At 52.8% G+C, this 20,817-nt stretch overlaps 6 protein-coding genes across 6 annotated transcripts; 4 read left to right on the forward strand and 2 right to left on the reverse strand.

The window, feature by feature from the left end:
• Positions 1 to 38: 38 nt before the first annotated feature.
• Positions 39 to 1,278, forward strand: VDBG_08984 (hypothetical protein; the record flags this gene model as incomplete). Its single annotated transcript, XM_003000443.1, has 3 exons — positions 39 to 71; positions 123 to 891; positions 969 to 1,278. 2 exons carry the CDS (start codon positions 39 to 41, stop codon positions 840 to 842), a joined length of 753 nt encoding a protein of 250 aa, XP_003000489.1.
• A 739-nt stretch (positions 1,279 to 2,017) lies between these two features.
• On the forward strand, positions 2,018 to 3,511 carry VDBG_08985 (hypothetical protein; the record flags this gene model as incomplete). Its single annotated transcript, XM_003000444.1, has 4 exons — positions 2,018 to 2,441; positions 2,496 to 3,086; positions 3,213 to 3,252; positions 3,493 to 3,511. The coding sequence occupies 4 exons, from the start codon at positions 2,018 to 2,020 to the stop codon at positions 3,509 to 3,511; spliced, it is 1,074 nt and encodes a 357-aa protein (XP_003000490.1).
• Positions 3,512 to 6,832: 3,321 nt separating this feature from the next.
• VDBG_08986 (predicted protein) lies at positions 6,833 to 7,363 on the forward strand (the record flags this gene model as incomplete). The annotated part of the gene is made up of 1 exon (XM_003000445.1): positions 6,833 to 7,363. The coding sequence occupies one exon, from the start codon at positions 6,833 to 6,835 to the stop codon at positions 7,361 to 7,363; it is 531 nt and encodes a 176-aa protein (XP_003000491.1).
• Positions 7,364 to 8,828: 1,465 nt separating this feature from the next.
• Positions 8,829 to 9,638, reverse strand: VDBG_08987 (predicted protein; the record flags this gene model as incomplete). The annotated part of the gene is made up of 1 exon (XM_003000446.1): positions 8,829 to 9,638. One exon carries the CDS (start codon positions 9,636 to 9,638, stop codon positions 8,829 to 8,831), a length of 810 nt encoding a protein of 269 aa, XP_003000492.1.
• Positions 9,639 to 12,372: 2,734 nt separating this feature from the next.
• VDBG_08988 (hypothetical protein) lies at positions 12,373 to 12,695 on the forward strand (the record flags this gene model as incomplete). Its single annotated transcript, XM_003000447.1, has 2 exons — positions 12,373 to 12,423; positions 12,558 to 12,695. The coding sequence occupies 2 exons, from the start codon at positions 12,373 to 12,375 to the stop codon at positions 12,693 to 12,695; spliced, it is 189 nt and encodes a 62-aa protein (XP_003000493.1).
• A 6,499-nt stretch (positions 12,696 to 19,194) lies between these two features.
• VDBG_08989 (hypothetical protein) lies at positions 19,195 to 20,299 on the reverse strand (the record flags this gene model as incomplete). Its single annotated transcript, XM_003000448.1, has 1 exon — positions 19,195 to 20,299. The coding sequence occupies one exon, from the start codon at positions 19,567 to 19,569 to the stop codon at positions 19,210 to 19,212; it is 360 nt and encodes a 119-aa protein (XP_003000494.1).
• Between the last annotated feature and the right edge of the window lie 518 nt (positions 20,300 to 20,817).

Here is a 20,817-nt window from a genome sequence, read left to right on the forward strand (position 1 = left end):
ACTGGACTCGTGAAAGGTCCTGCCATCAGGGCCTGATCATGCTTTCAAGCGACCTCCCTGAAAAGCTTTTGGTGAGTCTTTAACGTCCATAGCAATTCTAACAATCTCTAAAGAAGCAACAGTCGGGTAATCCGCCTCCCCATTCTCAACAGGCTATCGACGAAGCACAGCCAAGCTCGCATCAACGCAGAGAGCCAGAGGTGACTGCGAAATCGGGGACAATCGCAGAGTCTCGATCTAGGCCCAAAAGCGTTGCAAAGCGAATGAAGAGAATCAAGGCCAGACTCAAGAAGACTGAAGAACAGATCAACTACCAGGATGCTGGTATGAAGCAAGCTCAAGCGACCTGTACGTCGCTACAAGAACAGTTCAAATTGGCTATAGCCAACCAAAACAAAGGTTTCAAGGAGATCAAAGTTATGATATCGAGAATTGAAGCTCGCCTCGCCATTTCGACGGCCTCCCATCCTGCTACTCCTGAAGCTCTCTCCTGGTCGCGTCAGCCTCCCCCAACCAGGCCAGCAAACGCTGGGGCCAATCGTCCGCTGCCATATCCGAACGGATTTTATGAACAGAGCTGGCCCAACCATCTAGACTTGCGTGCTCCGCAGTCAAGCGTCAACATTGTGCGGCCTCCGCAACAAGGGGTGCTCTCACACAGCACACCACCGAGCGTCGAGGCCGGCGCAAACCAAGCTTCAGCACCGTATCAATTAGGCGGTAGGGGAGAGAACATTGACACCTCTTCGAATATTTCTCAGCAATATAATGGGACGGAAATCGTGAAGGGCGTTCCTTATTCATCAACTTTCGAGGTGCCAGGAGGCGGGCTCTCGATTTGATCAAATCGGATATCAGGCTCGTCTTATCAAAATACATGAACTTTTCAGCGTAAGTGATTCAGACGATAACCCTGAGCTCAAGTCTCTGTGCTCAGACCATCCTGATGACTTCTTGTGGTGAGGCAGGAACTACCAGAGCGTTACAGGCGAGGGGTGTCTAGCCTTGTTCGCCACGTCCTGGCCCCGCAATCCCCGACCAGCCAGCTTCTCGGGATAGGCTGATTTGCAGGATATATTCATAGGCGCGTTCTGGACGGCCGATGGAAGTGCAGAGTCAAGGCATGATTGAGATGAGTAGGAATCATCCATGATGAAGTTTGAGCAAGGCTGGCGGCGACAGGAGGGATATCACGAAGTGAAATGGAGCTCTCTTCGTACGCATTCTTGTCTATTTGCAAACTCTGAAGCGGCGAATCACGTATCGATACATTCCATTTAAGCTTTGTTCAGCCCCGTGACATGGGAGGACGGTGCTGGTGCTTTTGCTGGTGCTTTTCTCAATTCCACCCAACATCGCCCCTCACACTTCTGCACAGCATCGACAGTACAAGGCGGTAGTTCAGTGGTGGCTGAAGGTCTCGTTGTTATTAGGGTGTATTTCACACACCGTTCGGCTTCCCTGTGCTGCTTGCACGATTTTCACATCACTATGGGTGCATGAGGTCGCGCCTGTACAGACGTCATGCCTGGGTTGAACATTATCTCTCTCAGCAGTTCTCAGGGTTTTGCCACACTTGGACGTGAAATGTCATCTGGTCGTTAAATTGTTTTATAGGCTTTGAGGGGATACCTGTCGCGAGTCATTGAACATACCACGCTGTTCCGTGTCTTGCTCTTCATATGCACGTATGTTTTACTTGCCCTACAACGTTCGTTATATGCCCTTTGCTCGTCGTCTGCTGTTTGTTTCTGGTCCACTCCTTTGTCTCTGTAACTGCTATGAGCTAGAAGTAGTGAACCCTATATAGTCTACCTATGCCGAGGCACAACCTCGGTCGACTGGCTGGCCGATCTCGAATTCCCTGATCGGCAGACTGCTCTTAGGCGAGGATTCGGGCAAGGATTCTGAGGTCAAAGCCGAGCGTCACCCACCCGGCCTCTTTCGCCCACTTCCTTACTTCCACCCCAATACCAACGCACTACATGACACTGTACGCAACATCCTCGACAGAACGATGACAGAGCGATTTGAGGACAGCGCTCCGGACGTCGCGCCGAAGCAGCGGAGGATTCGTCGCACGGCTACTGATATCGCCAAGAACAAGCGCACTGATGCTGCTGCAATAGCCGAATTCGCTCTCAACCACCGAATTAAAGAGAACAGGCGCTCATCCGATCCGAGCCATACGAAGCGACTCGCCCGGCACATTTCCCAGCTGCGATATGCTCAGACTGATGGCATAGCGGAGCTACCTCTCGCTGCAGTCGTTGATCTGACTCGGTCTTTCACACCCTCGGAATGGATGGCCATAGAGAATAGCCCAGATCAGTTCAGGCGTGCGATGGAATTTTACAGAAACGAGGTCCTCGAACTTGATGCCACCTGGATGACGTACTACAGAAATCTCGATCCACGATGTGCCCGACTCTGCCTCTTAGGTATGCTTGCTTTGATCATGTAGATGACATACACTGCTCTTAACACCGACACAGAAGTAGTTCTTGACGCTTGGAAAGGAGACGTCGGCGCAATTCTCGCTGACATGGCCAAAGTATCTAACAAGGCCTCTTTCCATCAAGTGAGGGTTGAGGGACACGATGACTCGTCGCAAAGCACCTCGATACAAGCGACATCACACGCCGGAGCATCAGGGTCCGACAGGCTGATCCAGGTTAGACAAGATATCGCTACTGCGGAGGGCATTCAAGAAGACCAAGACGACCAAGACAACCAAGACGACCAAGACAACCAAGACGACCATGCTGCGAACGCCCAGCGTGATATCGTCAATCGAGCCGATGCCTTGTGCAGGCAGACGCAACAGGGCAGTCTTCTTCAGCCCAAGGCAACCAACGGGCTGGACGATGTGATGAATCACGCAGCGGTGCAAGTGGCTTTCAACCATGACGAATACAGGGAGGACATTGAACAGGCGACGGCGGACAACCTTCGACGTGAGCTAGCGATGCGCGCGATGGCTCAAGGTGACCCCCCTTCCTCGAGAGCACAGTTGGCGAAGAGGCTGCGGGAGACGACGAACCACAGTATCAGGCATCTCCATCGGTCGGCTCTTCATGGGATCGGTATGTTGCCAGGTAACTTGGATTACATATTTCAAGAGTTGCGTGCATCATTCCTATCGTCGGATACTTGGGTCCTCGAGCGCATGTTGAGATTGGAATGTTCTACTTGTATATCGGTGGATATAGATACCATCGGCGACTACGAGTTCAAGATCAAGGTGAACAGGTATACTGGATTGGGGATTGTTCAAAGATACTGCTTGCCAACACTTATTAGAGGTCTCGAATAATCACTGTGGCGTCGTACAAATCTATATATTGCCCTTTGACTGCTTGACCACTCCCTGTCTTGTTGTTCTGCCATGCTTGCCATATCGTGTCGTTTTTGTCTCTGATTTGAACACCGCCTTTTAGCACCTCCACGATAATAGAGCTTGTGACATTGATTCGCTCTATGCGCCAACAGTACTCTTGGCCTCGCTTAAGGTCTTCGCTGTCCTTGAACACATTAGTGCGTGCGCGATGAGAAATTCCCTCTCGTGGAGCGTACAATCATGGCTAGAAGGGCTGCTTTTTGTGGAAGCATCATTCCGAGGGCAGTCAACGATCCTCAAGAGCACGGCCTGGAGATCGTGATGCCTTTGCAGGCCTCTAGTCGTATTCCAATGCCGTCGGAACAACGTTCTCTCGATGCGGGGTCGGATATACCTCGGCGGCCTGTGGAAAAGTGTGTGTGGTCCGTGCACGAATCAGCTCACATCGCACGTCATCAGGACGGAGGATGACGGCGCTGTCTCCTCATGACATCCCGTACAATGGCTGTCGTGAACAAAAATTGTCAGACGCTTGCAAGCGACAGGGAAGGAATCATCGCCGAGCTTTTGGCGCCGCGGCGTCGGCGGCTGCTAAGAATAGTTGTCGGAAGCGGGGTTCAGACTGGCGGGCCCTGCTGGACGTCGGCCTGTGCGGTTCGGGGCCGAATCAAAGAGCATGGAAGTGGGGCCTGCACCGATGGTCACGGCCGGGTGCCGTCCTGGATGCGGGTTCCCGACGCCGGACCCTTGTGCATAGGGTCAAAGACAAAAATAAGTCAGGAGAGGACAAAGGCACCGGTAGGTTTGCCCGTCTACTTATATAAAGCTGGCTGCGATCGCTTCTTTTTCTTCTTCATTCCAAAGACTGCGCTAGGTCCGATACCTTCATCGCGTCTGGTCTTCTGCTTCTCCTGCCTCAGTGTTTTTCTTTTGACAGGTGCTGAAGCATCCGAATTCTCCATCAAGACACGGGTGTTCAGAGATAAGTCATCCACAGAGGGTCACCCGCCATCCCTTGCTCGCGTCCTGCCTCGAGATCGTGATGCCGTTGCAGGCCTCTAGTCGTATTCCAATGCCGCTGATGCCGGGGCACGATGGCCGTCTTGAGAAGTCGCGGCGTGCCCTTATGCGAGGCATCCTTGGAATCCCTGCAGCAGCTGTCTATCATGCGGGCGGCACCCTCGTCGACAGATTCACGCGCAGCCGGACCTCTCTCAGCCTTCCATTGTAGAGGCACCAAAGGCAGCCTGTTCGATGGCCGATCAAGCTGCCCTGACATGGAACAAGAGCCGTCTACATTGCACCACGCACGAGCTCGTGCCTTGATGCTGGGAGACGGACACTTTCCTCCGGTCACAGAGCTGCCGCTTCCGTCCACTTTGCTGATACAGGGATCGACGGCGCCGCACGGAATGCCGTGGAGAGGCCCCCTACTTGATGGGCGTACACAATGCATGACGGTCGTGGTAGCTGATATCGAGGCGGTGGGGCCTGTACCAAAATTTATGGGCCGCAGACAGCCCCTGGCGTCGTGGTTGAACCACAGCGACGACGACTAGCGGTGCAGCAGAAGCCGTCGTCGTCTAGTGTGGAGTATGATGTTCGTCGAGAGAGCAACATGGATTTGGGTCATTTCTGAATGGGTACACTAGAAGCGTTCATTGTATGTTGGTTCCCGCGTATGTAAACCCGCTATCCACTCATTGTTAATAACAATAAATGCATCACGATCAACAGTCTCCGGTGCCCCCTGGTCCGACGTGCAAAGCGCTCCGCCGTGGCTTGACACAGCGCTGTCCTTTGGAATTCAATGGGATACTTTTGGCAAAATCAGCTCAGATCTGAGACGTTTCAAACGTAGGACTTTCACTGCGCCGCATCACATCGTGCAGCATGGCTCGCGAGCTGTCATTCAGAGACAATGGACTAAGTCTTTCATCTCTGATCGCTCAACCTTGCAGCGTTGAACACCATGCTTTCGTAGCCGACTAGTCTTTCCGCTTAGCTCAATCAATCAAAGAGTAACAACAGAGGGCTGTCTGGGGCGTCCAAAACTTTCCCTCTTCGGCGAGACGCGATTGCTGCGTAAGCAAGCGAAGTCTGCTCGATAGAGTATGATAGACGACGCGTGTCGGCGCGCAATAACACATGGTGGCAGGGCTGGCTCTCTAAGGCGATGCTAGCCTCAACAACACCAAAATGTTGAAGATGATGGTTATTTGTGTGGAAGACAATGTGGCCGAAAGGATACATCCAGGGGTCTATGGCGCTCAGCGTGATCGCGTCACAGGCTTGCCAACCAGAAGCGAAACCATCATCATCCGTAGTGGAAGAGAAACGAACAGGGGTCTGGAAACCACCTCCACGACAATGAAGTGTCACTGAAATGGCAGATAATGCGTTGCCGTTGCTGTCGACGACTTGGCAAGTCACCGAAACCATGGCTGGCGGACTGTTGAACAAGAGTTCCATCACTTGGGCGCGCGACATGCTATTCATGTTAAATACGTTGAGAGCTTCGGTACTACACACAGCAGTCTTGTCGCTTTGCAGCGTACTAGGGTGGCATGGCAATGGCCACGCGACAATCAGTTGCCATAACCTTTAATCAAGCGGGGCCCAATATTCAGATCCGAAAGGCCCCCTCTTACTTTACAACATGGGCGCTTGGAGCATGACAGTTAGACTTGAAGCCTTTCTTGTACAGTAATCCGTCACCGGCCAGAGGCAAACGGCCGAAAAGAAGGAGCAGAGACATTCAAATTGTCGTACGACGGGTTCAAAAGTGAAATACGACTATTCGCCAATGTTCAACAGCAGCACGCGGCAAACGACAGTAGTGCAGGCACTGGCTTTCCGTATAGCTTTGAGCTTCTAATTGACCGTGGAACCCATCCTCTCGGCAGCAGCCTGTCTACATTAAAATAGGGCATACACCCTCTCAGTCTAGCATAACGCAAGTGGGCGCCCATGCCTCCTGCGAAACGTTGTTCTAGTGCTAACACGGGCGATAAAAAAAAAGACCTCAGTCCCGACCGGAAGCCTCATAAACTATGTAGGATGCGTTCCAGCTACTCGACGCCAATAAGTTGGCTCGACGAGCGTCACCCATGTATTGGGCGAGTATCCAAAAGTGGGAATAGAGCGCGCGCTTGATGACCACTGATGGGTGCGCAGCAACACAGTTGTTGTATGTTGATTCCAGCTCCGATTTCAAATTACACATTTGCTGCAGTCTGGCTGAAACCCGGATACGAATGGGGAGGGACAGGGAAAGATTGTTACCCCATGCCGCTGGCTCTGTACAGTACTGTACAGTGTTTCCTGGCGTTCACGGATGTATTTCGAAAGCCGAGATCGGAAAAGGACTGTGTCCACTCTGCCCTCATCGTCTCCCTCGGGTACAAAACCAACAAACTTGATAGTTACCAAGACACGACCGGAGTGCACACATCGCGTATCCTTTCGAAAGCGAGTTTCCTTCCAGTGGCCATGCGTACCGAGCCATCCGTGACAGAAAAGAGCCTTCCGGCCTTGCCATCTAGGGCGAAGCAACAGCACAAGGAGGATGACCGAAGTCGACGAATGCGCGACCTGCACAAGCTGTGGAAACGCCCGCCAGTGACGTTCGCGTCCAGCGAGCCTGCGGAGGAGATTCTTAGCCTCGAAGAAGACCCACCGCAAAAGGCCCAATTGCTACGAAGAGACAATGAGACACTAAGGCAAGAAGTAGCAATGTTACGTGCAGCACAGCGCACCGACAAGAATCGTATCGAAGACCTCGTCCAAGAGCTGGACCGCGCACGTCATGACAATGCGGAACAGAGCCGACGAATTGCAAGAGTGATTAGCGCCGTCAACAAGGCATTTTCGGAATACAAAAAGTGGATGCGAAAGTCGCTGGAGATGGAGTCGGCAGAGATATCGTCGTTGTCCAGTGGCGATTCACAGGGCATGATTCCCATAGGCCGAAGTGCCTTCTCCGATGATGATGACGATAGTCTGTATAGTTCTTGCATCTAGTGCTATGACGAAGACGAGTAGCTCACTGGAGACGGGGCCGGGGGAGAGGGGTTCTCTGATGGAGCGAAGGAAGCAGCTTCTTGACTTTGCAGCGTTGTGGGGGTTCTAGGCTTTAGAAGCTGAGTCTAGAGACGTTGGAGCGGCTAGTTCGATTATTTTGAAAAGAATAGCTTTGTTAACAAGATCCTTCGCACGCTGATCGCCGTGAGCATGTCAGTTTCACTGCAACTTAGAGTAGCGGAAGGTGCCTAGGCGGAACAGACACAATGGCAGCTGCCTTGAGGTCCACATTTGCGTTACTTTTGTAGATCAGCCGCTATCTCGCCCGGTACCACACTACTGTGACGAGATATGAGGTGTCCATAGCGAACTCGTTGCATTTGTAGTCACATCAGCGGAGGAGACTCACAGGAGTACGACGAGAGCCCTTATCAATTATTTTTCCATGTCATCCAGGTCTGCAGAATCAATCCCAGCACGGCTACAGCTTATTGTGGCGCTGGCGTCTGCAACCACCCTCTCGCAACTCCAATAACCGTGGCTGCCAAACTTCAAGAGGCAGGCTGTTTCAGCGAGCTACGACTTCCTGAGGCCACCGCGAAGCGTATTCCTGGCTATTGCCACCATAGGTTCGCTAGATTCCCCTCGGATCTGCAAAGCTACCCCTGACTTGACTTTATGATCACCTCCAGAAGAGTTGATATGCTCGCCGTAGCCATCCTCAACCAAGCAGGCCGCCACATTGAAGGCAGCTGGTTTCAACCTGCAGCATCGGTCGGTTTGCACAGATGCGGAGATACAGTTGAGACGCAAAACACCAGCAGACCATTCATTATACGCATGCGCGGTGGGCCACAATGGAAGTGTACCAGCCACGCCAACAGGGCATGGGCTGAAGAGACAGACGAAAGAGTACGGCTGCCGTCTAGACGCGTTGTGGCTTTGAATAGTGCGTTGAATCTTTCGAATCGCTTCCATCGTGTCTAAGCGTCTCGAGGTGGTGAATATAGATCCATCTGCTGCGATCGTATCAGGATAGGCCGCCTTGGCTTATGTCTCGACCATTACATTGCCCAGCCGCACGCCGTGCTTCAAAATCGTCGTGCCCCACCGCCAATCCCGATCAGCAAGCCCGACGCCGATGTTGGGGGAGTCCGCGCAACATGTCACTTGTAATAATTGTTATCATTCCGATCCCGTATTTTGCCCTCTGAAGGTCATAGCCATCACGACATCGTAGAGCGTCAACAATCTGATACTACCGCTCGAAGCTTGAGGGCCTTGAACACAAACACAAGAAATCCATATGAAAGCATCTAAGGCATACCGCTATCCCTCATTCTAGCTTTTCAATCAAAGGTTGACCAGATCAATGCGGCCTGCGCTACCGTCGAAGCTTTGCCAGCAGGCCCCTACCAACAACACGTCTATCTTTCGACCTACGCTTGCGATCACTAGATCTCTGCTATCCATCCACTGCATGAGCTCCGCCATTGTCATACCTGCCGTCCTTGATATACTCGTCTGCACTATCGTCTCCGCTGGACTCCGAACTGGACTCATCCTCGTTCCTGTCGTCGAGCGAGCGATGGTGCCTCCCGGGGACAGACCTGAGTTTACCATCATCTGCAACAGCTGGAACTGTCAACAGCCATTCTTCCTCATCCAACTTCGTTTTCGTGTCCAGACATTTCTTCCACCAATCGTGTTGAACAATCTTGATGAATTTATGACTCATATTTGGGCTTTTTTGCAGCTCTCTGTTGTACGAGCACACAATATCGATCAGAGCAGACCTTTGTGGGACTTCTGATTCAGAGATACATAGGTGCGTCATGCCGTCGAGGTTGTCACCGCTAAAGTCCAAACTCCCTCCAAGTCTAACGATGGCATTGCGGACACTATTCAAGTTATCCGTCTCCTTGCTTGTTGGATATGTCGGCGTGATGGCGATTAAGCATCCGTCTAAGACGAACGGCGAGCTATCGCTTTCCGGACCTATTCCATACTTATTGGGGTCCAGAAATTCATGCTTATCCCAGGAATCAAACAGCCAATTCAAGCCAACCAGGAAACTTTCTTGCTGAGAAGCACCGAGGACTTGTCGGTTGCAATACCGCAGTTGGTGGTGCGTAGTGCATACAACACTCGTGGAGGCCCTGACGCGTTTATGATACACGGCACCCAGCTCCTTGATCCAAGATTTGGCCTCCTCAAGCGTCACACCATCAGTAGGCATGGACGCGACGATGGTAACGCTGTTGATGGGTATCATGGTAAAATGTGATGCAAGATTGAGTTCGGATAGGGAAGGATGGCTGTTTGCTTCAACTGAAGATTCTAAGGTTTAGTTAGGTGACAGAAAACATTGGAAAATTTGTAGCTCCCAGCCGTATCGCAAAGGTTTGTCCACAATTAATTGTTAAATCATCCAAATTTCGGTTTGAGGCGTCATGACATTCTCTCCGGCTCAATAAAACATGTTGCTCACGGACTTTCCACATCAGGAAGGGGCATTTAACAATTCAATTACGGGAGGGTTCTTTCCATCATGAGTGCACATATGATTAATCAAATTTAGGTATTCGCCGGGACTAGCTGGGTCATTTCCAAGAGCATGTGCGCAGATGGAACCGTGGCCTCTGACAAGTGCGTGGCTTGCCTCCCCTCACTCTTCTCGAGCCGCTACAGCGCTTCTTTCAACACTGCTTTCCTTGCTGTGCATCCTCTCATGTGGATAGTCGCGGCCGCACAGGCAACCAGTGCCGCCCTCGAGCGTCTGGAAGTCAAGTGGCTACGCCAGTGAACTGTACGATAAGTACAAAGTCAAATCCGGCTCTACCCTTTCATTGAGCCCGTGCGAAGTTTATTTTTACTTCTGACTTCGTGGAATGGACACCAATGACCGCATAGCAATACTTAAAAGCAACTTGGGCTGTTGCGACGCGCTGTTTTCTCATTTCTCTCGCAAGCCTGCCTTCAACTTTCTGCCATGATTTCCGTGACCTGCCAAGTGCTTGACAACGACGGCCTTCCGCTCGAGGGACTGCAGGTACATCTTGAATGCGTTGCCGGCGTGCGTCCCGACACTCGTTTTGAAGCGACAACGGATGAAGACGGACGTGTGACGTACTGGAATCAACGCCATGCGGAGGCCTTACTCACCACAGAGGGAGAGCTTCTACCTGTCTATGTTGAGCCTGGCTCGTCCTCTTCACTGCGACTCATATTCCTGACGCAGGGCCTACACGGCTGTGCTTACAATCCTTTGCCAACTCTACAATCAACCCTTGATGTGAGCGCTTGGTCCTCCCACCACATTCTTCTATGGATCAATCGCGCACATCCCAGCTATCGAGTCCAACACCTGATCGAGCGTCCGAGTTCTTGGTTGATTGAGAGCACCGGCGCCCTGTCTGCGATGGTCAGCAGTCCCTCATCAAGTACTGCCACGAGCCCTTGCCAGTCTCCGCCCGGCCAAGTCACACACGCAAGCGAAGGCAAGCTCGATTCGCCTCCTCTACTCACGTTGTCTTCGCCCATCCTCCCCATGGCCAATAACATGTGGACTTGTTCCGCAAGCCGCCCCAGAAAGAGGAAGTCTCCATGGGATGAGAAGGACGGACCGGCAATGAAGAAGCAGTGCTCCGGGTACATCGACTGCATCAGCTCGGCGCGTCAGCACATATGATCGAATCTGTCGGCATTGCGCTTGCGTTGCTTTCGTATCATGGCCACCATGGGGGACACGTCTTCCTCCTTAGCAATAGAGTCTAGAAGGGAAAGCATTGGATTATGTGTCAATTGGTACTATGATAGCCATTAGTACATGTGCTTGAAAGCCGTGATGACCAAACAATTGAATCGATTGAGTTCTCAGACCTGAAGAAGGCCTTGTTTCGTTGACCAGCGCACCAAACTAGCCGCTCGCCAGGGCTGGGGTGATGAGCCAAACAAACACTATTGGTAGATGTCTTACCGCAAGCTGCCAGCGCTGTCAACTCTACCGTATGAGCTGGCTCATCGAGTAAGCGCGCTCTCCGGCCGGTTGCATTGCCTTCTCGGTTGAGTTGCTCTGCACTGCAAGGGACGTCCTTTGTATAGTGAGGGTTCAGGGTAATGATCTCGCCGTCTACTCTGATCGTTAGGGTCACTTGCGCGCCCAAATGATGCAGCTCAGCAGCCTTCTTCATGAGGACTACCGATCGGGTTCTGATGCTGCGTGGCGCTTTGCGAAAGATCTTGCTTCGAGGGTCCATACTGTCCTTGCAGAGAACGGAGAAGATCCGGGACGATTTCAAACGAAGGAAGAGAGGAGGAGATGCCGCAAAATCAATCAGACATATTTCATACGAGAAAACGTACTCCAACCAGTTCGTCCTTATATCTGTCGGCTGTCCGAAATAGCGCTTCCATATCCAATGCAAGCGCCGCCCTCAATGTGCGCCAATCAACGGCGTGCGCCGGTGCCACTAGCTCGCTGGGTTATGCAGCTTTGTGAATGGTTGTCTATCTCCCGCTAGCTTTTAGGGGTAAGGGGCTGACTGTTTACCAGGCGCTTAGCTGTGTTTTAGAATTCTCATGGCGACTTACTACTTTAAGCCTCTGTGCTGCATGGGACCCGCGTCCGTGGACCAGCATAGCCTCTGGGTGGCTCATCGAGAACAGCATCACTCTTGGCGTACGAGACCCTTGGGACCGTTCTGACTGGCCTGTCCTGGACAATTGATGGCGTTTCGCGGAGGAAGTATGGGAGACCGAAAAGCGGCACTTATTTCCCGTCACAGACATGCAACTAACAACAATGACAATAAAATCGAGATGCAAGTGAAGCAAAGGCACGAGGCCTAAGCCAGTCAATTGCACAACTCCCAAATTTGTGGGTATACTGGGGTGATTATTTCATCGTATCAAGATGAAGGAGGAAATGATTCAGCGTCCTGGCAAAAGTTTCTAGACTGAGTGGTTGATAAGCCGCGCACATATCGCTATCGAGAAGGAACAACGCCATGGCTAGTAGCGGTGGGTATCTGATGCGGCAAGACGGGAAACTGCTCATGGTGAGTGGGCTTCGTTTCATCTTCTCTTGGCGGACTAATCTCTTGAGGTTGTCTACCCGCGCCGCCCTCCTCCCCCGTCCCCGGTTGCCTCGTCTCTGCTGTAGGGCCGTTTACGATAGGTCTCCGTGATGAAGGGTGGAGCGGACATTCCATCCAAATTTGATTGCAACAGTGAGGCCTTGGGAGAAATGGCTTTGGGGCTGTGCCGGGGTGGGTCGGGCGCGGATCTCGAGACTTCGGCGCTGAACGTCTACATCGTCTTGGACGGGTAACCGTGATCGTTTAACAGAGGATGTTGAGGGTGTCGGATCGTTCTTGGGCACGTGCAGCAATCTTGTTGCATCTCTCCTCATCAAGGCCGAGGATGTGTTCGGGGGCTTCAAAGAGGAGATCGGGAAGCTCGATAGTCGTCAGCAGAATTGTTGACAGGAGTCGGAATCAGCGGGGAGAGATAGATCATCATCCTAGAATTTGGCTAGATATGCAAGGGCGACAAAACTCGGCCTCGAGACAATTGAAGCTCTTCCTAACATCGCATTCCAGATGCTTGAAACGGGAGTTTAGTTCCTAAATTTGCTCTTTTACGCCGTACTCAAAGTTGTTAAGGTCGTACTTGACTTGCTTCATGGAGGATGGAGGGTGACGAACACTGCGGAGAGATAACCGTCTGGGCGGTGGCAGGCGCTGAAGTTGTCACGGGTAAGATAGGGAGAGGGAGGAGGAATGGGACATTTACAGACAACGTCGATGGATTCCCCGGATCCAGGAAATCGCATCACGTGACCACATCCCGAGATCGGATGTGATAGGCTGCGGTCTCGTCAGCGAAAGATCATCCTAGCGCATTACTCGACGCGCAGGAGTCGATGCCATAGGTGCTCCGCCGCCGTAGACTCCTCAAGGATAAAGGCCACAGCACGTTCCGACGACCCGTCGATCAAATCTCGTTCTATGACTAAGCAGGCCCACTGGATTTATTGTCAAACAATTCGCTGGTTATAGGCATCACAGTAGCCATGTGGCTGACACAGTGGGTAGACAGGTCGATTAGGTACAATAATGAAATTGGATGTAGTTCATGTCAGATACTCGATGCCTCACGTATCGTATTCGTCACTTCTGGCCGAGTCCTCACATTAAAAGGACCTCTTGGTGGTTGTAACTTGGTTGATCCTTGTTTTGTACTGGTTCTGTCGAGTGACAAACTTAACCCCACTCCTTCACCGCCCTGCGGCAGAATGGAGAAATATTCAATAAACCCGATTTCAGACACGCTTAAAAGCGGATCCAAGCATCAATCCGACACACCCCCCCAGTTGAGGCCTCGCAGGTGGAAACTGTCAGTCTCCGATCTCCAGCTCTTCCATTCTTTCCCAAAGTTCCTGTTTCTCGATGGGCCGGAGTAGCCTTCCCTCCAGTCGATCTGAGATATCGATGAGTCCAATCTGTGCCGTGAAAATCTGGAGGCGTTGATGATTCAGGGGCTTCGTAAGTCCATCGGCGATCATGTTTGCCGTCGGGATATATTCCACCAGGATCCTGTTCTTCTGTGCTTCCTGCCTCAACCAGTGGTTGTGTATGTCGACGTGTCGAAGTTTGGTCCGCAATGTGGCGATGTCTTTGTTGACCAGTTTGATCGTCTGTTGGTTGTCACATCTTATTCGGATGCGTTCATCGTCCAAGGTAACCCCGAGCTCCTTGATGAGTCTAGAGACGAACATCGCTTCCTTGGCTGCCTGTGAGAGGGCAAGGAGCTCCGCTTCGGTAGTAGACGTGGTGACCGTTGATTGTTTATTGGCTCTCCAGCCGATTGTGCCGCCAAACAAGGTCATGGCGTAAGCTTGGGAGCTCTTTCGGTCAAGAGTATTGTCTGCGAAGGATGCGTCGCTTGCCATTGTGAAAACATCGTCTCCGCCGAACTGTAACGCCATCGTCTTTGTTTTCCTTAGATACAGCAGCACCTGGTCAGCTGCAGTATGATGCTCGGGTCCTGGGTTTGAGTTATGTCGCGCAAGTCGCGAAGCGGCGAATGCCACGTCTGGTCGTGTGATGACCGCAGCGTACAGTATTGAGCCGATCTTTCGCTGGTAGCTTCGGATTGACCCACAGCTTGCGAGTTCATCATGTGGCAGGAGTTCTTCCTGTTTCATCGGAACATCGTGCCGCAAATCTGTGCGGTCAATGAGGTTAGCAATCTTGTCAAGGTAATCGGATTGGGAGAGCCAGAGGAGCTTGTTCTCTCTGTCTCTGATGATTTCAACGCCGAGGAACCATTGCAATGGTGTTCCTCCTGTCAATTTGTACTTAGCTTGCAGCGCTCGTGTGATGCGCTCAACCTCGTCCTCCCTCTGCTTTCGGTATGCCAGGACAATGTCGTCGACATAAAAGAAGATAATGACACCGCCCTTGGTCATGCAGCAGGTCTCATGAGGAACGGGTTTGAATCCGAGTTCGGTCAGTGTAGCTGTGAGTTCCCTCTGCCACAGTAGTGGAGACTCTCTCAGCCCATAGAGCGCTTTCCGGAGCATCAGGATCATTCCTGGTTTCCGGTGCCCTGGTGGCATGCGCATGAAGACGTTCTTGTCCAACTTGGCGTTCACAAACGCGTTGACGGCGTCATACTGGATCAGTTCCAGGTCGAAGCGCGCCGCGACTGCCATGAGTGTCCGAAAGGAGCGCCCTGCTAGGGTCGCTGCGTATGTCTCTTCGTGAGTCGACTTACGTTGTTGGTCTCCTCTGACCACCAGGCGTGCTTTGCACTTCTGGAACTGTCCGTGTTTGTCAAACTTGTACACGTAAACCCACATGCAGTCAAGGATCTGATAGCCTCGCACTCGAAGGTCATGTTTGGAAATCTCCGCCCATGAGTTCATTTCTTCGTGGCTGCGCAGGTGTGCTGCTTCCGCCTCCTCAAACATTGTTTTCATGGGATGTGTTGCCAAGTCTCCATGGTGCTTGGGTAGTGGAGGCATCTGTCGCCTGTGGAGCGTCCTGGGATTTCGTAGCAGTCGAAGCCACTTGGCCTTGTCGATCTGTTCTCCGTCTATCGCGCCGAGTGGATTGGCCAGACGTCCAGCAGCAAAGGCAGCTTTCCACACCTCAATTGGTCCGGCGTTTCTGTAGATCGTTAATCTCTCCTCAGGCAGATCATCCGAGCCGTTCCGCATCACCAAAGACAGGAGTGCTGCCGGTGGAAGTGACACAGGGGTAGCGTATTCTCTAGCCCGGGCGTCAGAGTTCTTGGCTTGGTCATCGGTGCCGGCCGTAACCTGGCTCTCCGTGCCGCCCTCTGGTAGTCCCAGTGCGATTTCCGCATCCCCGGTTGACCCAAAGCGCTCGCCAGTCCTGGCTGGTTGATCAGACGCAGCCTCTGACGGTTCAGCTTCTGTGTCCCCTTCCGCTTCCTGAACGGCGAAGTCCTCCCAGTTCTCCTGGGGTTCAACGTCTTCGTCCTCTCCAGGAAGGCCCTCCCAAGTTCGTTGGGGTAGAAAGGCACCGTCAGGCACTTCTACTGCCTCGGTGGCACGGTCTGGTTCAGGCTGGTCTACCCTATCGAGTAGATGGATCAAGTCTTGCTGACTGATGTGGAGCAAATCATCCTTGAGCTGGTTCAAATCCCCATTGAAGAGTTCGTCTTCATTGAAGATGACGTCCCTCGTAGATATGATCCTGCCAGTATGTGGATTCCAGATTCGGTATATGTTCGTGGATCGGTATCCCACGAGAAACCCAATCCATGCCTTGGGGTTGAGTCTGTTTCTTTTGTGTACCTAGTTGCGCTTCCCGGGTCATGGCATAAGCCTTGCACCCATAGACGCGGAGGTGTGCTTGGTATGGCTTGCGGTTCTCCACGACAACTCCGTCCCTGTGTGCCAGGAATGTGTGAAATCCATCGTATGGAGTCCGCCAGCTGTAGATGTACTTCGGAGTCCGGTTGTGGAGGTAGACAGCGGCTCGGTATATCTCAACCCACAGGTGTTCCGGCAGTCTGGCGCCAACGCGCATCGCTCTGGCCTTCGTCTTAATGATGCTTCCAGACACCTCGGCACTCCCATTCTGGGCAGGTGTATACGGCGCTGATGGTTCGACCTTGATATGAAGCGTGCGGAGGAATGCAATGGTGGTGAGACTGTGCTTCATGATCTCATTGTCGCATTCAATGACCTTGGGGGCCAGCTCATACTGCCGCTTCAGGACGCCAAGCAGGTCCTTGATTGCCGCAGTCAGGACTTCCGTCCTTCTGTCTGTGAGGTAGTAGTCCCAGATCATTCCCGACCAGCGATCGGTGACGAGCATGACACTGCGTTGGCCCTCCTGATCCCTGGTCACATCATGAAAGTCGATGGCTAGTCGGTCGCCGGGCGCATGGCCAAGTTTCCTTGGTCGGCGACTGACTTGTCGTGTCATCTTGGAGAGTGCGCAACCGTCGCATTCCACGGTCGTTGTTCCCTTGACTCTCGCACCCCTGGAGGTGTTCGCTAGATGTTCAAGGGCCCGCGGTCCAGGATGGCCAAGTCGCAAGTGCCACTTCCGGGCATCAGCTTTGGAAGTACGCTCTGACCAAGAATCCGCTCGGTGTCGTCGGGTAACGAATGCGCTGTCAGGGCATCCCAGAGGTATGTCTTCGATGACAAACTGATCATGACGAACCGCCAGTCTGGAAACGATCGCATGATTCCGGTCTCGGAGACAGTTCTGCCTTGGGCGGTTATCCCACCAATATCCGCGTTTGTGCAGTTGACGTAACGAAACAAGGTTGCAGGGGAAGTTTTCGCAGAGAGCCACATCGCACAGTCTGATGACCTTCGGTCCCTTGGGCCCTCGAGTCTGGATGTCCACGATCCCATATCCACGGATGGGAACTCTCCTTTTCCCCGCAAAGACATAGTCTCCTTCTTCTGCCTGCTGAAACCTCGTGAAACGATTGTTGTTGTTGAAGATGTGAATGGTCGAACCTGAATCGAGAATGGCCGAGTTCTTGAGCGGGTACTGGGTGATGGAAAATGCAGCGTTGAGAGCAGCGACCACAAAGCTGGCAGTGCATTGTCCAACACCCCTCCCGAGTCATTCGGCTTCTTCCAGTTGGTTAACCTTCTTTAGACGGTTCACGTCATCTTTCAGACTTTTGTCTGTCCGTAGACGGCTGTCGACTGCTTCTCGAATCACCTTCCGTTCCCTGAAGACCTCCGGCGCCTTGGTCGGGAAGATGTAGTAGCAGTTGCCCAAGTCGTGTCTGCCATCGCACGCTCGACAGGCAGCATCGCCCCGGTTAGAGGTCGCGGCTCTAGTTCGTCGTGTTGTTGTCAGAGTGTCTTGCGCCTTCCGCTTGCGGGCCGTTCTCTCTTCTTCTTGCGGGCGTGAGGTGATGTTTTCGTCTTGGACGCCCGTTCCTGACCCAACTGATGATTCACCAGCAAATGTCGGGCCAAAGGAGCCTCTGACGATCTTGGGACGTTTTTCTTGTGGGTGGAGAAGATTCTGCTGCTCAGCCTCCGTTCGAAGGTCCTTGGCAACCTCTCCGATCGACAGAGTCTTGTCTTCGAGCTTGTCCTTGTAAATGCCCCTGTAGATTGTGACCCAATGGCCGAGAATGGGCCGAATGGCCTTGGTAAGGTCGTCGAACCAAGTGTTGGGGTCTTCGACACCTCCAGTTTTCCACACCAGTGCATGGCTGGTGGCTATCTCCCACGTGGTGATCCAGTTGGCAAAGTCTTTGGGCGCTTTAGTCAAGATGCTTGTAGCCTCTTGATACTTCCGGCGTGCGGCAGTTTGTTGTTCTCTGTCGGTAGTGCCCACGCTTGTCTTCAAGTTGAGGTACCACCTCCGTAGATCCCATTGTGGTCGACAGGAACTCTGCCGCAGACCGTAGTCAACCGTCTCAATAACCCAGGCCTTCAGCTTCTCGCAGTTGGTCTCCTGCTCTTTGTATTCCTTGTAATCTTGTTCGTAGACTCTCCATTCGAATTGAAAGGAGACCTTGTCCTCCGCGGTAAGCTCAGCGATGTTTCGAGCTCTCTGGTGTGGGTCGGTCGTCTCCGGCAGAGATACGATGGGTTCAGAAGACTGTTGGCTGATTGTCTGGCTGGACTGTCCACTCCTTCGGCCCCGCAACCCCGAATTGGCGTCCGGTTCTGTGGAGCGGGCAGGAACCCTCCTCGCATACTTGGAGAACTCCGGTCGTTGGGGCTTCTCCAGCAGGCTCTGTTCACTGTCTGGGTCGATATATTCCCATTGATGAAGACTTGTGGCCTTTGTCTGGAACTCTTCATCCCACCTGCCCCAGTCTTCGAAGGTCCGAAGTAAGGCTTTCGCGGTCGGATCGTTCGGCATCGCGTATCGTCGTCCGGCGCAGCGGCTCGTGAGCGTATGAGACTCTTAATTGTCAGATACTCGATGCCTCACGTATCGTATTCGTCACTTCTGGCCGAGTCCTCACATTAAAAGGACCTCTTGGTGGTTGTAACTTGGTTGATCCTTGTTTTGTACTGGTTCTGTCGAGTGACAAACTTAACCCCACTCCTTCACCGCCCTGCGGCAGAATGGAGAAATATTCAATAAACCCGATTTCAGACACGCTTAAAAGCGGATCCAAGCATCAATCCGACATTCAAGCCAGTCAGTCCGGGCGATGACATGACTCAAGGGCGCAATGATGCAACATTCGGTAGTGGAGCCACACTGTGTCATCAAGCTATTGTGATGCTAAGACCAGAAGGGATTTGGCGTCCATTTTGGGACACCTGACGTGCCCCATTCATCAGGAATCTTAACAAGCGCAGCTTACCGTCAGCATGGCAGATAGCCCGTGGGTTGGTCAATAACCGATGTGATGACAGCTTGAGCGGGGTCTACATCAGTACTGATGACCCTCTGCGTCGCACCAGCAATGTGCCCCGATGTCGAAAGGAGAATGTTACTTGTCATGAAGATGCGCTGATCTGGGATCACGTCTACAACACCATCGCCGAAGCCACTCCGCCGCCCCGAACGATAGCATTCTCTCTCCAATGAAGTCCATGCCTCCGCAACACTAGCGGCTTCGCGCAACTCGTCCGAGAAATCGAAAGGACGTGGGACCTTGTGCTCAGGGAGGAGCTCGGAACTATGTTTGTCGGGCTCCGTGGAATCCTGGATTCCACGAGGCATATTTCAGAGGTGTGGTCGGTCTTGATACAGCGTCTCAGGCAACATTCCAGAAGTGCGAGGAAGGCAGTAGCCCTCTTTCACAAGGAGTGGGTGGACAGGATGGCCGAACGATGCAAACGAAGACGGCCTGCTTAGCTGGTTCACGGATATCAACCAAAATCTGGTGGTAGTCCGTCGGCACAGCCCAACAAGCCAATCCAAGGTCCTACCGCAGAACGCAAGCTGGACATCGGGTTCGTGAACGATCCCCAGGCAAGAAGCGACTCCCGGTGTCTCTGGTGACAGATACTCGTCACCGGAAAGTTGAAGAGCAACCCATACGCCGGCATCGCCTCCAAAGCATGGCTCGACTTGGGGAGGTATGAAAGAGAAGTTCTCACTGCTCTAGACCGAGAGACCACCCACTTGGCTCAGAACTTTTAGACACTTTGCACTTTGCGGTTGGGCACTGAAACCCACTCCCCAATAACCGACTGCACCCCTGAAACCGATCACAGCCTGCGGTACGAGCCTGCGGGAAATGGCAAGAGACGCCGTCCATCGGCGTTCAACCTGACGTCCTCCCTGGGACCGCGACTCGTGGGGTCATCAAGTCTGGGACAAAAGAGCAGGCAGCGGACACGACCACGACATGGAAGCTTCAGGGTCCTGAGTGGCAGCGAAATTCACGTCTCAGGCCACATCGATGAACTTAGTCATCAGCGAAATACACACAGTCGAGCCTTGACGATTTCTTGATCACTATGGGCCTATGGATTTGGCCGGGAAGATGTCTTGAGCTACGGCGGCGTTAGTATCTGATGCCACAAGCAACCGCGGGAGCTCGCCAACCAGTCCAGCTCCATCGTCCAATGGGGCTTTGATGTCAAAATGGTGCTGGCTTTCCGTGATAAAGACCCTGTCCATCCATCGACATTGCCTTTCCTCTGATAACGCCGCCAGAACCAGGGTTGGCTTCCAACAAGAACAGCGACTCGGTCATTCCACAAGTTCAAGTCGAACTTCAGCTCTTCGCGGCCGACCTCACTCCACCTCCCATAATCGCTCGTCATCCGCCAGCCCTGTCCGAAACCTCAGTGGCAGGCCTCCAAGAGCGGCCTCTGAACTCAGCGTACGACGGGCTCAGCGCGGGCGCATCCTCGCCCGTGTCGTCTCCATCGACTCGCCGCTTCCAATTCTCCTCGTCGCTATCTCCACACGTCTGATGCTCCGCCAACTCCACTCCCTTAGGTTTCCAACGACCGGAGT

Source organism: Verticillium alfalfae, genomic scaffold (assembly GCF_000150825.1).
Source record: "Verticillium alfalfae VaMs.102 supercont1.14 genomic scaffold, whole genome shotgun sequence".
Lineage (NCBI taxonomy): Eukaryota > Fungi > Ascomycota > Sordariomycetes > Glomerellales > Plectosphaerellaceae > Verticillium > Verticillium alfalfae.